This window comes from Hordeum vulgare, chromosome 7H (genome assembly GCF_904849725.1).
Source record: "Hordeum vulgare subsp. vulgare chromosome 7H, MorexV3_pseudomolecules_assembly, whole genome shotgun sequence".
Classification (NCBI taxonomy): Eukaryota; Viridiplantae; Streptophyta; class Magnoliopsida; order Poales; family Poaceae; genus Hordeum; species Hordeum vulgare.
Genome location: NC_058524.1, coordinates 43,506,264 through 43,519,154, shown reverse-complemented (window position 1 = coordinate 43,519,154; position 12,891 = coordinate 43,506,264). Strand labels below are relative to the sequence as shown.

Below are 12,891 nucleotides of genomic sequence, written 5' to 3'. Positions count from 1 at the left end.
ATTGACAACTTTGATCTCTCCTTATTTAGTTTCCGCAATATCATCATATATTCTACGTGGCAAATTTTGAGGACAACTATTGAAAATGCTCTTGAAATATACTCTCGCCTTTCTCCATCCGTTCAGATTTTGGAAGTAACTAATTAGAGCATGAGTTCAATATAAGCGTCGAGGTGAAGAGCCAACCAGTGCATTATTAAAAATAATATTTACGGCCTACGTCGATGGCTCATCTATTGTCTTGAGGAGTCTAAGGTGTGATGAGGGTCTTGAAAACTTGAAATATAATGTGACGAGGGTGTTGAAATATAATGTTCGTCTTTCTACACCTGCTCAGACTTTTGAAGTATCCGGCTAAAGCATGAATTCAATAATGTTCTTGCCAAGTTCTTCACAGTTCAACAGTACCTTCTCAGACTTTTGGAGCAATTGACTGCAGCACGAATGTACGCCGAAGCATTTTCTTCAAAATCTCCTTATAGAAAGGAAAAAAACTAGCACCACGTGGCAGTGGCAACATGCCAACATCATTACCTGGGCCCTTTTAGAGCCTCCGTGTCACTGTGAACGCATGTGGCACATTCCAAACCGCCATTAATCTCCACAGTACTTTGTTCCAAAACGTGATGGGCTATGGAGGCAGCAGTACATGGCTATGGTTGGCCATGCCCGGCCCTGAGAATATTATCCATGATTGATCAATACAGGAAAGACAGCACGTAGGCGATGGCATCTATTTAAGGTGGCAACAATGAAGCGCCGCACAAGAAGCATGCGATCGAGCGCCGCTCTCTATATATTGACGGGCATATGCATATGATATGCATACCATACCCAACACCATGCAGCACCTTGCTACCAATATCGCGCCCCATGCCCAACACCCACCACCACCTTCCTTGGCCCATGCTGCATGGGCAAGGGCTAGAGCTAGGGCTACCTGTGCTCTCTCCGGACACCGCTCTCGCCATTCGTGTCGGTCCCGCCATGTGAAGGCTCTCGCCTCTTGCTCCCAGGGAATCTCCAACGGCAACATCATCGGCCAAGACACACAGCTAAGGTTCTTCCAAATTAAGCTGGTCTCTACGTACATACATTCGTTGGAGAACATTTGGTCCAATGTATAAATAGCTCGATATATGTGTTTGTGGTTTGTCGACATGCAACTCGATTAGGACGGACAAGTTCTTCCAACTGGAGATGACAGTCCATGACAGCGAGCTTGACCAGTATGGAGTCGTTCACAATGCCATGTATGTCGTCTACATCCACAAAGGTTGGCACCAAAACGATATATACTCTATCTAGCTACCAATTGATTGATGCACACGACAACTATATCTTACTAACTTTTACTTAAAATTAATTACATGAAGCTCGAGAGGAGATGGCTGCGAGCATTGGCTTCAGCATGACCTCCATAGCACGCACCGGCAACGCCATGGCAGTCTTGGAACTCAACCTCAAGTACTACAAGCCTCTCCTAGTATGTCACACATCCCATCCCAAACCTTTAAGGCTCAAGCTGTCCATTTTCAAACCCGGAAGCCAATCTCAGGCTTTGCAGAGCATTAACCGTTCTCTCTTGGTATGTACTGATTGTTGCCCAGCGAGGCGCCAAGTTTGTTGTCAAGGTGAGGCTTGTCCAGATAAAGGGCACGCGGATACTCGTCGATCACATCATCGAGACGCTGCCGGACCGCACGGTACGTACGCGCGCGCACAAACGATTACCACCCCTTCTACTCATCAGTCACAACATGCGTTGATCTCCTCCAATGCATGGCATGGCATGGCAGCTTGTTTTGGAAGCGACGGCGACCGTCGTCTGCCTGAACAAGGACTACCGGCCGACCCGCGTCTTCCCGGAGATGTCGTCCAAGCTGCAGCGCTTCTTCTCGTCCCAGGATGACGATCAGTTTACAAGCTATAAAGTGTTGTGCTAGTAATTAAATTTCCTGTGCATGGTACGGTGTTCTAGTCACAAGATGTTCATCCTGCTTGAACCTGTTAGAAAAGAGGTGTGCTTAGGTACACCCCCCTCACAAAACGTACGAAGGAAAACGTATATCCATCTTGTATTGTACATTACAGGTCGTCGTATGTATGTAATACAAGATGAATATACATATGACTATTAATATACAATAATGTATAATACGAGATGGATATACGTTTCCTCTTCTACGTTTTTTAAGGAAGGGGTGTACAGAAGCAAAAGTGGTTAGAAAATTGTAAACGATGGTTTGTATGGTAGCCAGTAGCCATGCATGCTCTGAAAGAAAGGGTCGAGATCAGGTGGCCAATATTTTACACCAGGTGCAGAGGTCCGTCGATGCCCAGTCGTTGGAGGGAAATTCTATAGCGTCCTCGCGATCCACGCCTGAATTATAGTAAAGAAATGGAACCTACTTTGGTACGATCCAATCCAAAGGAATTGATGGAGACATATTTCAACTGTCGCACGTAAAGAAAACAGGAAAGCGGGAGGCACGCATGTACGCGTGAAGAAAAATATTAGGACGGACGTGTTTTTTCTTTCCCCTCTCGCAATGATTGCACCTATGGAGAAGTTTCGTCCTCCATCTTCAATCATCGGTGAGTTGTGTGGATTCGTTCCTCTTCTGCCTAAGAACATCTCGAGCCGTTTCCTTCCAACAGGAGGCATTTTTCAGCCGGCTGGAATTGCGCCGGTGTATTTTTTGGTCTGGGAGGGGCAAAGTTTTTCAACCATGTCCCCGTTCAAGAAACGGCAAAGCTCGTTCAACGAATGTGTGGCGGCACTCTACGGCGACTACGGGACCGCGCTGATGAACGCCATGTTAGAACTCCCGACTGATCGATCACACCAAACCACGACAAACACTCGTACACAAAATCTTATAGTCAAGAGCCCTTGTTGTGTCCTAATTTTTTATTTTATTCCGTTTACTCCTTTACTCACGATACAATCCATGACGCACTCCTATGCCTGTGTATATATACCTTCGGCAAAGAGTAAACACAACCAAGCATAACTTGGTTTATAACTCGACTCGAACTCTTACGTGGAAACTAGTCCTAAATCTAGACCTACACGGACACATGCATCCTATCACGTAGTGACATACAAGCACCGTATGCTAGCTCACTAGTACTCATACATGGCTAAGAGCCAAGCCACGTACAGCCTGGACAAAGACTACATAACCCACTCAAAACTTTACAAAAACTAATTATCAAGATTACATCTAACACGCCACGACGAGTAGGAGGAAGAAGCGCAACAGACATGGCGAAGGAGGCATGCCTCGTGGTGCCGAGTTGGAGCAAGGGACGGCTACGCCGGAGCTGGCAGGCGTCGTGCCGCCGTCTGCTCCTTACCCAGCTCGCGCCGCCGTCCGCTCCTCGGCAAGCTTGAGGACACGCAGGCGGCGAGCTCCGCTCCGCCCCGCCCCGGTCACCGTGAACCGCGTGCAGCTCCGCCATTCGCGGGTTGACAAGGGCGCGACGCAGCTCCTCGAGCACGACCGCATCGCCGGCTCTCCGTTGGGGTAGTGTTGCCACCACGAGGCACCATGGATGGACGGAGACGACAACAAGGGCGAGCTCCGTGCCACGGCGGCCCACGCAAGCACGCAGGCAGCGCTCCCTCTGCCCCGATGGCTCCTCGGACGACCTCCGGTCGCACCTAGTGCCATGTGCGGTTGCTTCCCTACGCGGTTGGTGGGAGAGAGGAAAGAGAAAAGAGAGGAGAGAGATGGGTGGGTGGCCGACGTGGGCCAATTAGATTGCGTCAAAATAGAGCCGGCGCTTCCAGCTGCCCTCCAGGATCTTGGGTTTGGGTTGGAATCGTCGGCCATAATTTTAACTAAATTCGACGCTATTTGAGCTCGTGGGGGCGTGACTCGGGCTTTTTTTGTCTGCCGACACTAAAAAAGTGCTCCTGGGGGGCTTCCTGGCGGGACGGGTGGAGATGCTCTAAGGGGAATCTGGTGCCTCGTCTCCGACTTGTAATCCAGATAGGGGCGGTGCTCAGGGAGGATGGCGGTGCTTCACTCTAGCGTAGGTTCATGTCGCCTTTTCAGGGCGCTTCACAACGATGTAGGTTCATGTCGCCTTTTTAGGCGGTTAGGTTTGTTTCTGATCTCTCAGATCGATTCAAAGATATAAGAAAGACGAATGTGGATCTGAGGCACTCATTCTTAAAGGACACGGGCATGAGGACTTTCAGTTGTCACCGACAAAGTCAGCCGACTCCAATATAGTTGCGGTGATAACAACGAATCTGTTGTTTGTTTTGGTGGCAACAACGATCGTTCAGTGCTCGAGGGACCTTGATGTGATTTCTACTATGTTAAGACTCCTTGGGGCTCTGTCGCTGGTTCACCTTGAATCAGGTGGCCTCGGGGTTATGAAGACGCGGTGGACCCCGACCTTGCTGGTGAGCAGGATCCAGCTTGGTTTTTAATTATAGTTTTCAATTTGGATAGGGTTTGTGTCCTAGTCATGGAGGCGAGAACAGTCCTGGTCAAACGGGCTGTGCTTTTTGGGCTGGTCAAGAAGCACGGCGGCCCGCCACGCCACGGGCAGGCACGACACGAGCTAATCGGGCCGTGCGAGGCACGCAGCTCGCCTTGGGCCGTGCTTGGGCCTAAAGGCTGGGCATATGGGCCGGCACAACACGATCCTTATATATATATATATATACTAGTACAAATGCCCGTGCGTTGCACCGGGCTAGAAAAAAAAATGTAAAACCTACTTGAATTATTACAAAAGGATTTTTTATTACAAAATCATGCGCCCCTCCCCCGCACGCCCGCCCGGGGCATGGCCGGCATCGAGGGCTCGCCGGAGGGCCCGACCCTCGGCGGCGTCGACCCCTTCGAGCAGGCCAGGAAGGCGATGTCCCTGCGGACCCCGTTCGAGGGCGAGGAGACGGCGTCCAGGGCGCCCACCCTGCCCGCGCGCCTCGTCAGCTGGTCGGGCCCCAGCGACCGGCGCAAGAAGCTCGAGCTGGGGCGAGCGGCGCGAGCAGGCGAGCGGCGCGAGCAGGCGAGCGGCGCGAGCAGGCCAGTGGCGCGGCGAGCGGGGGAGGAGGCACGGCGCGACGAGCGGGCCGACCAGGAGGAGGCGGGTGAGAGTGCGAGCGAGGTATTGATTGACCGCGAGACGTGGGGCAATTAGCGCTAACGAAAACTGGCTAGTTTCGTTAACGACATTTTTAGATCCTTGATTAAGTGATTAGACGGTTGAGATTGTGATTTGGATCTGCCCTCTCGTGCTTATATTAGTAGAGATTCGTTCTCTCTTGTTGTTTTTCTTTTTTCTCGTTGACGCGGACCTTTTCTTAAATTGTGAAATATTTTTGTTCACCTAATTCGAAAAATGTTCATCTAATTCAAAAAGTGTTCATTAAATTATAATTCTGTTCACCGTATTCATAATTTGTTGACATAATTTAAAAATGTTCATCCAATTCAAAAAATGTTCACCCAACTTTGAAAAAGTCCATCCAACTTATAAAAAAAACTGTTTTTGAATATAGAATTTGTTTATCAAGTTACAAAAATGTTTGTCTTATTGAAAATTTATTCGGCATAATTTTTCAAAGTTTCATCAAATCCAAAAAGAATCATCCATTTTTTTAAATTTCATCCGATTTTTTCAGAAAATGTTTTTGAATTGAAAATTTCTTCATCAAGTTAAAAACATGTTCATCAAATTCAAAAATTGTTTTTCTCCTAAAAAATTGCTCATCAATATCCAAATTCAGGAACATATTTTGAAATCATGAACATTTTTTCAAATTTGTTAAAATTATTGAAATTCAAAGACATTTTTTTGGCTCCACGAACATGTCTCCAAAAAGCAATGGAAGAGAGGGGTGCTGCTAGTAATGAGAGCTCACCTCCCTGGTGGTTCAGTGACAACATGACTCACCGGAGTGCATTGCGTTACATGTGCTTGAGGACAAACATGCCGAAGGCGATGCCGAGGAAGGTGGCGATGGCGATCCCAAGGATGCCGGCCAGGATCCCGGGAACCACCAGGGAGGCCCAGCCCTTGGTGGTGGCCATCCCGCAGGCGGTGGTCGGGCCGCCGACGTTGGCATTGGACGCGATGAGCACGAGCTTCCTCTCCATCCCCAGCATCCTCCCGGCGCCCATGATCACCATCAGGTGCATGGCGATCTGCACGAACGCGAACGCCAAGATGCCGGGCGCCGTGTGGACGACGTTGCGGATGCTGCCGTTGGCCCCCACCACGGCGAAGAACACCTGCATGAGCACCACGGCCATGGCCTCGCCGGCGGGGGCGAGCCTGCCGATGCGGGACAGGAACAGCGTCGCCAGCGCCACCACGATCGCCGTGATGCAAGGGAGGCCGCCGCCCTGTACGCCCATCAGGGTTGCCATGTGCTTGCCCGCTCTGCATATCGCGAACGACACGGCCATCGTCGTCGCGCTCTCCAGGACCGGCAGCCTGTCGCCGCCGACGGCACCGGCAGCCGGAGCGGGCTCGCCGTTCGCGTTGGCTGCTTTCGGTTTCGGGTGCGGAGCCTCTTTGGCGGAGATCTTGGCGGCTAGCGCGAAGAGCGTGGTGAAGTAGAGCGCGCAGATGACGTTGTCGGCGGCCAGCCCTGCCGCCAGCACCAACGGGGTCACCTGCAGGGCCTCCGCGACGGCGACGTAGTTGACGGCTCCTCCGATGTGCCGGCTCATGAGCGCCGCCGCGATCTTCCAGCGGTCCTGTCCGAGGGACCGCATCGGGACCAGCACGAACGCCACCACCGTGCCCGCCGTCGTCGCCACTGCCAGCCCAAGATCCACGGACGGCCATTAGCTATAGCTAGCCGACGGCCACCGGAACTGCAGATCGACGAAGCGTACCGGATCCGAGGAGGAAGGCGAGGAGGAGGGCGCCGGAGGAACGGAGGACGCGGCGGAGGTCGGCACAGAAAAGGAGCAGCGGGACGGCCAGCGGGAGCTGGTAGTCGAGGACCACGCGGTAGGCGGGGGCGTCGACGGCGACGAGGCTGGCCGTGCTGGCGGCCAGGCCGAGCAGCACGGTCACCAGCGCGCCGCTCAGCGCCTTGCCCGCGCCGGTGCTTTTTCTCGGACCAGACGCCCAGCGCGGCCGCCGACAGGAGCACCGTCCAGTTGCCCAAGTGGTCGGAGGCCGGGACCAGCGGGAGGCCGCAGGGCGGCAGGGCTCGGGGGAGGCGCCGGCGTGCTGCAACAGCTAGGCGGGGGACAAGAGCGGTGCGGCCGGCTACGGCGGGGGAGAGAGAAGAGGGGTGGCGGGTTGAGACTCGGAAGTGTGGGGACACGACCACGAAGGCGGCCGTCGCCGTCGCCGTGCACGAGGTCGCCGACGAGGCCGAGCACGCCGCCGCGGTCACCGGGGACGAGGTCGTCGTCGCTCTACCCTCTCCTTTCGAGGCCGATCGGTCGAGATGTACCAGGCGATCCCGTATAGCGCGGGCCGGCTGCCGGCGTGGCCGCGACGGCCCGAGAAGGCCGAGGCCGAGGGCGCGGGCGGCCAGGAGGGCGCGCCGGCGAGGGGCGACGGCGGGGAGGCGGGCGGTGGCGGAGAGCCCGGTGCTGGTGGTGGGGAGGCGGGGAGGCGGGCGGTGGCGGAGAGCCCGGTGCTGGTGGTGGGGAGGCGGGGAGGCGGGCGGTGGCGGAGAGCCCGGTGCTGGTGGTGGGGAGGCGGGGAGGCGGGCGGTGGCGGAGAGCCCGGTGCTGATGGTGGGGAGGCGAGGGTGATTGCGAGGGGGTTCACGTAAAAATGAAATGTTTTTTAACTCACAAAAGGACCGCGGGTTGAATAGCCGAAAATATAAGGACTTTTTTGCAAAACCGCCAGCAACGTACGGCAGAAGCGATCCGTGGTTTATTATTAGGGGATATATATATATATATATATATATATATATATAGTTTATATTATATCCTATATATATAGCCCAATATGACGAAATCGGCCCAAAAAACAGCCTAAAAGGCCAAATGCCTAGTAGGCCAGCGGGCCTAGCATGCCGACAGGCCGGCCCGTATAGGATCCCGTGCCATGCCTGGGCCTAAAGGCTGCGCACGTGGGCCGACACAGCCCGGCCCCGCTAATATTCGTGCCTGGGCGGGCCATTGCCGTGCCGGTCCATTTGGCCAGGACTGGGCAAGAGGCTCCCTGAAAATTTAATGAGGCCTTTCCTTCTAGCTCCTTTTCGTCGATGTATCTAATGCCGTTGGTGTGCGTTTCGAGATGTGTCTCTCACAGATCTTGCGGGATTTAGTCGGTATAGATCTTTGATAGATTTGTTTGGACTTAGTCTTTATTCATGTGTTTAAAGGTTGAATTGATCCTTTCGACCAAAGCTTTTCTTCATCGGATTCTGATGCGTCAGTCCTGTGGGACTTTAGCACGACGATATATTGACTGTATATTACAACAAGATTTGTCCGATTCTCATGAGGCACGGGGTACCCAGAGGTCAACGCTGTGCACCATTCCTCCTTGCTTAGCTCTTCCCTGCCGATTGACGTTCACTGACGATCTCCACCTTTGGGTTCTTTTGTGCGGCTTTCCGACTCTTTTTGTTCCCAGCGAGCATTCAGATTTCCGTGTCTCCCTCCCCCTAGAATAACTCCATCCCATTTGTACTCCACGATGTTGCTCCATTACGAGCAATTTCAGTCCGTGTCTGTTCCTCCATGAAAAACAGTATCTGTTCTTCCGTCCTAACCCGTTTCATCTTCATGACCGGTGCAGGGCAGACGCAGGAGCTGCTGATCCGTCTCAGATCATCACCGGATGGGTTCCCTCACAAGTAAACTATGTCCTCAACTTCCTCATGCTGCATCGCTTTCGGCAACCACCTGAAGTCCGGATGACTCCAATACTCTGCAATCGCATTTCAGGTTCTTCCTGGGTGACGAGCTTGTGTGGGAGCCCGATATGCTCCGGCCAGGATGCCACCTCATGCGCTCTGAAGCAAATGTTCGACTCTTCCACCTGCATGAACCATCTGGCGGTGACTGGCGCCGCCGCGCTGCTCGGGTTTGTGCTCGCACTCCAGCTGCTTGTCAAAATTCCTCACAGCAGACCGTCGGCGCGGCAGCTCGTCACGCTCGGCTCACCGCTGCACTTGTCTGCCCTGGTGTTCGGTGGCACCCTCGGTTTGGTCTATTGGCTTAGGACTCTGGATGCTGGGGAGTAACTTCAGTCAGGACGCTTCTACTGTTTACCTTCCACATTGGTGACTTGTCACGTTATCTCTGGGTTTGAATCTGGTCCTTACCAGCGTGGCTTTCAGCATCAGGCCTCGGTTTCTCGGAGCGGCATCCGTCAGGTCTTGGTCTGTCTTGCTGACCGTCTATGCAACATTCATCTGTTGTTCTTCGGTCGGTGTCATTGTTGCAGAGAAGGCAATCACTATTAAGTCTTGTTTAGATGTTCTGTCCCTGCCAGGTGCGGTTCTCCTCCTCCTTTACGGCATTCGGCATGGTCATGATGAAGAGGGTTATGGAGAAAATGGAAATGGTTTGTACAATCCCCTGTACACGGAGACAGAAAGTGAGGTAGCTGATTCTGAGACTCAGGTAACCCCCTTTGCCAAAGCAGTTTTTTTCAGCAAGATGACTTATTGGTGGTTGAATCCTCTGATGAGGATGGGCTATGAGAATCCCCTTGAGGACAAAGACATGCTTCTTTTAGGCACCATAGATCGAGCGCAAAACCAGTACTTGATGTTCATGGGGAAGCTGAATTGCAGGAAGCAGTCGCCGTCACACGCCACGCCATTGTTCTTTTGGACTATTGTTTCTTGCCACAAGCGTGCCATCTTGGTCTCGGGTTTCCTTGCCTTGCTAAAGGTTCTCACCTTATCTACTGGCCCAATAATTCTAAAGGCATTCGTTAATGTATCACTTGGGAAAGGGACCTTTAGATACGAAGGCCATGTGCTGGCTGCATTATTGTTCGTCTCCAAATGCTGTGAATCATTGCCAGAGAGACAGTGGAATTTCCGCACTCGGAGATTAGGACTGCAGGTGAGGTCACTACTGTCAGCAGCTATTTATAAGAAACAACAGAAGCTATCAAATGCAGCAAATATGAAGCACTCTTCTCGAGAAATTGTGAACTATGAGACCGTCGATGCCTATCGGATTGGAGAATTCCCATACTGGTTCCATCAAACATGGACGACAAGTGTTCAGCTTTGCATTGCTATGGCAATTCTATACAATGCGGTTGGTGCTGCAATGATTTCATCGCTGGTTGTCATCATTCTCACCGTACTCTGCAACGCTCCACTAGCCAGATTCCAACACAAATTTCAGAGTAAACTTATGGAAGCACAAAATGTCAGATTGAAGGCCATGTCTGAGTCACTAGTTCACATGAAGGTATTGAAACTTTATCCATGGGAAGGCCACTTCAAGAAGGTCATTGAGGGGTTGAGGGAAGTTGAGTACAAGTGGTTGTCAGCATTCCAGCTTTGGAGGGCATACAACAGTTTCTTGTTCTGGGCTTCTCCTGCTTTGGTTTCTGTGGCAACATTTGTCACATGCTATCTTTTGAAAATCCCTCTTGATGCTAGCAATGTCTTCACCTTCGTGGCAACTCTACGTCTAGTGCAAGACCCAGTTAGGACGATACCGGATGTTATTTCAGTTGTGATACAAGCTAAGGTTGCTTTCACTCGGATATCAAAGTTCCTTGATGCACCTGAGCTATGGTGGCACTGATTACCTTATAGCGATGAATTCGTGTAGCTTCTCGTGGGATGAGAATCCATCAAAACCAACTCTAAAGAGTATAAACCTGGCAGTCAAAGCTGGAGAGAAGATTGCAATTTGTGGAGAGGTAGGATCAGGTAAGTCGACACTTTTGGAATGTTATCTTGCACAAACACACTCGTGAGGTGCTCGTTGGTCAAGGACCTTGGAATGTTGCCATATGGAGACTGTACTCAAATTGGGGAGAGAGGAGTAAATCTTAGTGGTGGTCAGAAGCAGCGGGTCAGCTTGCTCGTGCACTATACCAAAATGCAGACATCTATCTTCTTGACGACCCTTTCTGTGATGTTGATGCCCATACAGCCACAAGTCTCTTCAATGTAAGGATCATATCAAATATGCATACTGTATTACTATTTGATCATGAACGGTTTAATACTCTTTGTAACAGGAATATGTCATGGGTACTCTATCAGACAAGACCGTTCTTTTGGTGACCCATCAAGTGGATTTTCTACCTGTATTTGACTCCATTTTGGTATCTCTCTCCACATAAAAAACAAGTCACCATATGATAATATTTGTGTTGATATGCATGACTTATCTTTATCTGTAATTAGCTTCATTTATTTGTTGATGTCATCTAAAACTAGTGATGTCTTTTGGCAGTTAATGTTAGATGGAGAGGTTATACGGTCTGCACCTTATCAAGATCTATTGGCAGATTTTCAAGAATTTAAAGACCTTGTAAATGCCCATAAAGATACCATGGGTGTTTTGCATCGTAAGAACAACATACCCCGCCAAAGAGTCAAGGAAGTATCAATCAACGAGACAGGCGGTATTCATGAGTATACAGAGTCTGTCAAGCCATCACCGACAGATCAACTGATCAAGAAAGAGGAAAGAGAAACAGGGAATGCAATTTTGAAGTCTTATCTGCTTTACCTGCGCCAGAAGAAAGGCTTCCTGTATTTCTCATTGTGTATGATTTCTCACATAATTTTTGTAGCTGGGCAAATAATACAGAATTCATGGATGGCTGCTAATGTCCAAAATCCTCATGTTAGTACACTGAAGTTAATTTCTGTATACATTATTATCGGAGCTTGCACAATGATCTTCTTGCTATCAAGATCTTTAGCAGTCATTGTTCATTGTTATTTTCCCAGCTACTCAATTCATTGTTCCGTGCACCAATGTCCTTTTTTGATTCTACACCTCTAGGAAGGGTTCTTAGCCGGGTAAGAGTTCTTAGAAGGAATGGTGATACAACAAGTTACAGTTTTGTTTTACACCCAGAGATTTTCTCATGAGGGATTAACTTGTTCCCTTTTTCATCTAATGCAGGTCTCTTCAGATTTGAGTATCGTTGACCTTGATATTCCATTTGCAATAGTGCTTAGCCTTGGTACCAGCTTAAATGCATGTAGCAATCTAGTGGTATTGGCTGTTGTTACATGGCAAGTTCTGTTTGTCTCCGTGCCAATGATAGTTTTGGCAATTAGGTAATTGGTATGACTTGTTACTTTATGGCTAGTCCTCATTTCTTTCACTATTTGTTTCGTTCACACTTGATGTTCTCTGCTCCTATTTTTGTCTGAGAGCGAATGAGCCTACAGTTTTGGACTCAAAGTTTTGATAAGTGAAACCTATTATATTTGGTCATGCAGAGGTACTATCTAGCGTCGGCCAAGGAATTAATGCGGATCAATGGTACTACCAAGTCTGCTCTAGCGAATCACTTAGGTGAATCGATTTCAGGGGCTATAACAATAAGGGCCTTTGAGGGAGAAGATCGTTTCTTTGCTAAAAATTTGGATCTAGTTGACAAGAATGCCAGCCCATATTTCTGTAATTTTGCAGCAACTGAATGGTTGATTCAACGTATAGAAATAATGAGCGCCGCAGTTCTTTCTTCTTCTGCCTTTCTCATGGCTATTCTCCCTCAAAAAACTTTTAGCCCTGGTAGGCAATTATATGAGCTTTTGCTATGAGAACGTGCTTGATACTCCCTCCAATCTTGAATATATAAAGTTTTAGACATGACATGGATCTCAATAAACTAATTTGACCATTACTATATGTATATGTTTGTAGATAACTAGAAGAGAGTTATGTATGAAAATAATATTGATGAGAAAAATAAATCAAATGATAGTAT

The 12,891-nt window shown here is 49.9% G+C and overlaps 1 protein-coding gene and 2 pseudogenes across 1 annotated transcript; 2 read left to right on the top strand and 1 right to left on the bottom strand.

Annotated features, from left to right (window-relative positions):
* Positions 1 to 812: 812 nt before the first annotated feature.
* LOC123412427 (acyl-acyl carrier protein thioesterase TE3, chloroplastic-like) lies at positions 813 to 2,144 on the top strand. The gene is made up of 5 exons (XM_045105373.1): positions 813 to 1,060; positions 1,176 to 1,276; positions 1,377 to 1,486; positions 1,611 to 1,706; positions 1,800 to 2,144. The coding sequence occupies exons 1-5, from the start codon at positions 822 to 824 to the stop codon at positions 1,944 to 1,946; spliced, it is 693 nt and encodes a 230-aa protein (XP_044961308.1). The 5' UTR covers positions 813 to 821; the 3' UTR covers positions 1,947 to 2,144.
* Positions 2,145 to 5,939: 3,795 nt separating this feature from the next.
* LOC123408207 lies at positions 5,940 to 8,149 on the bottom strand (annotated as a pseudogene).
* Positions 8,150 to 8,548: 399 nt separating this feature from the next.
* LOC123407182 lies at positions 8,549 to 12,204 on the top strand (annotated as a pseudogene).
* The last annotated feature ends 687 nt before the right edge of the window (positions 12,205 to 12,891 follow it).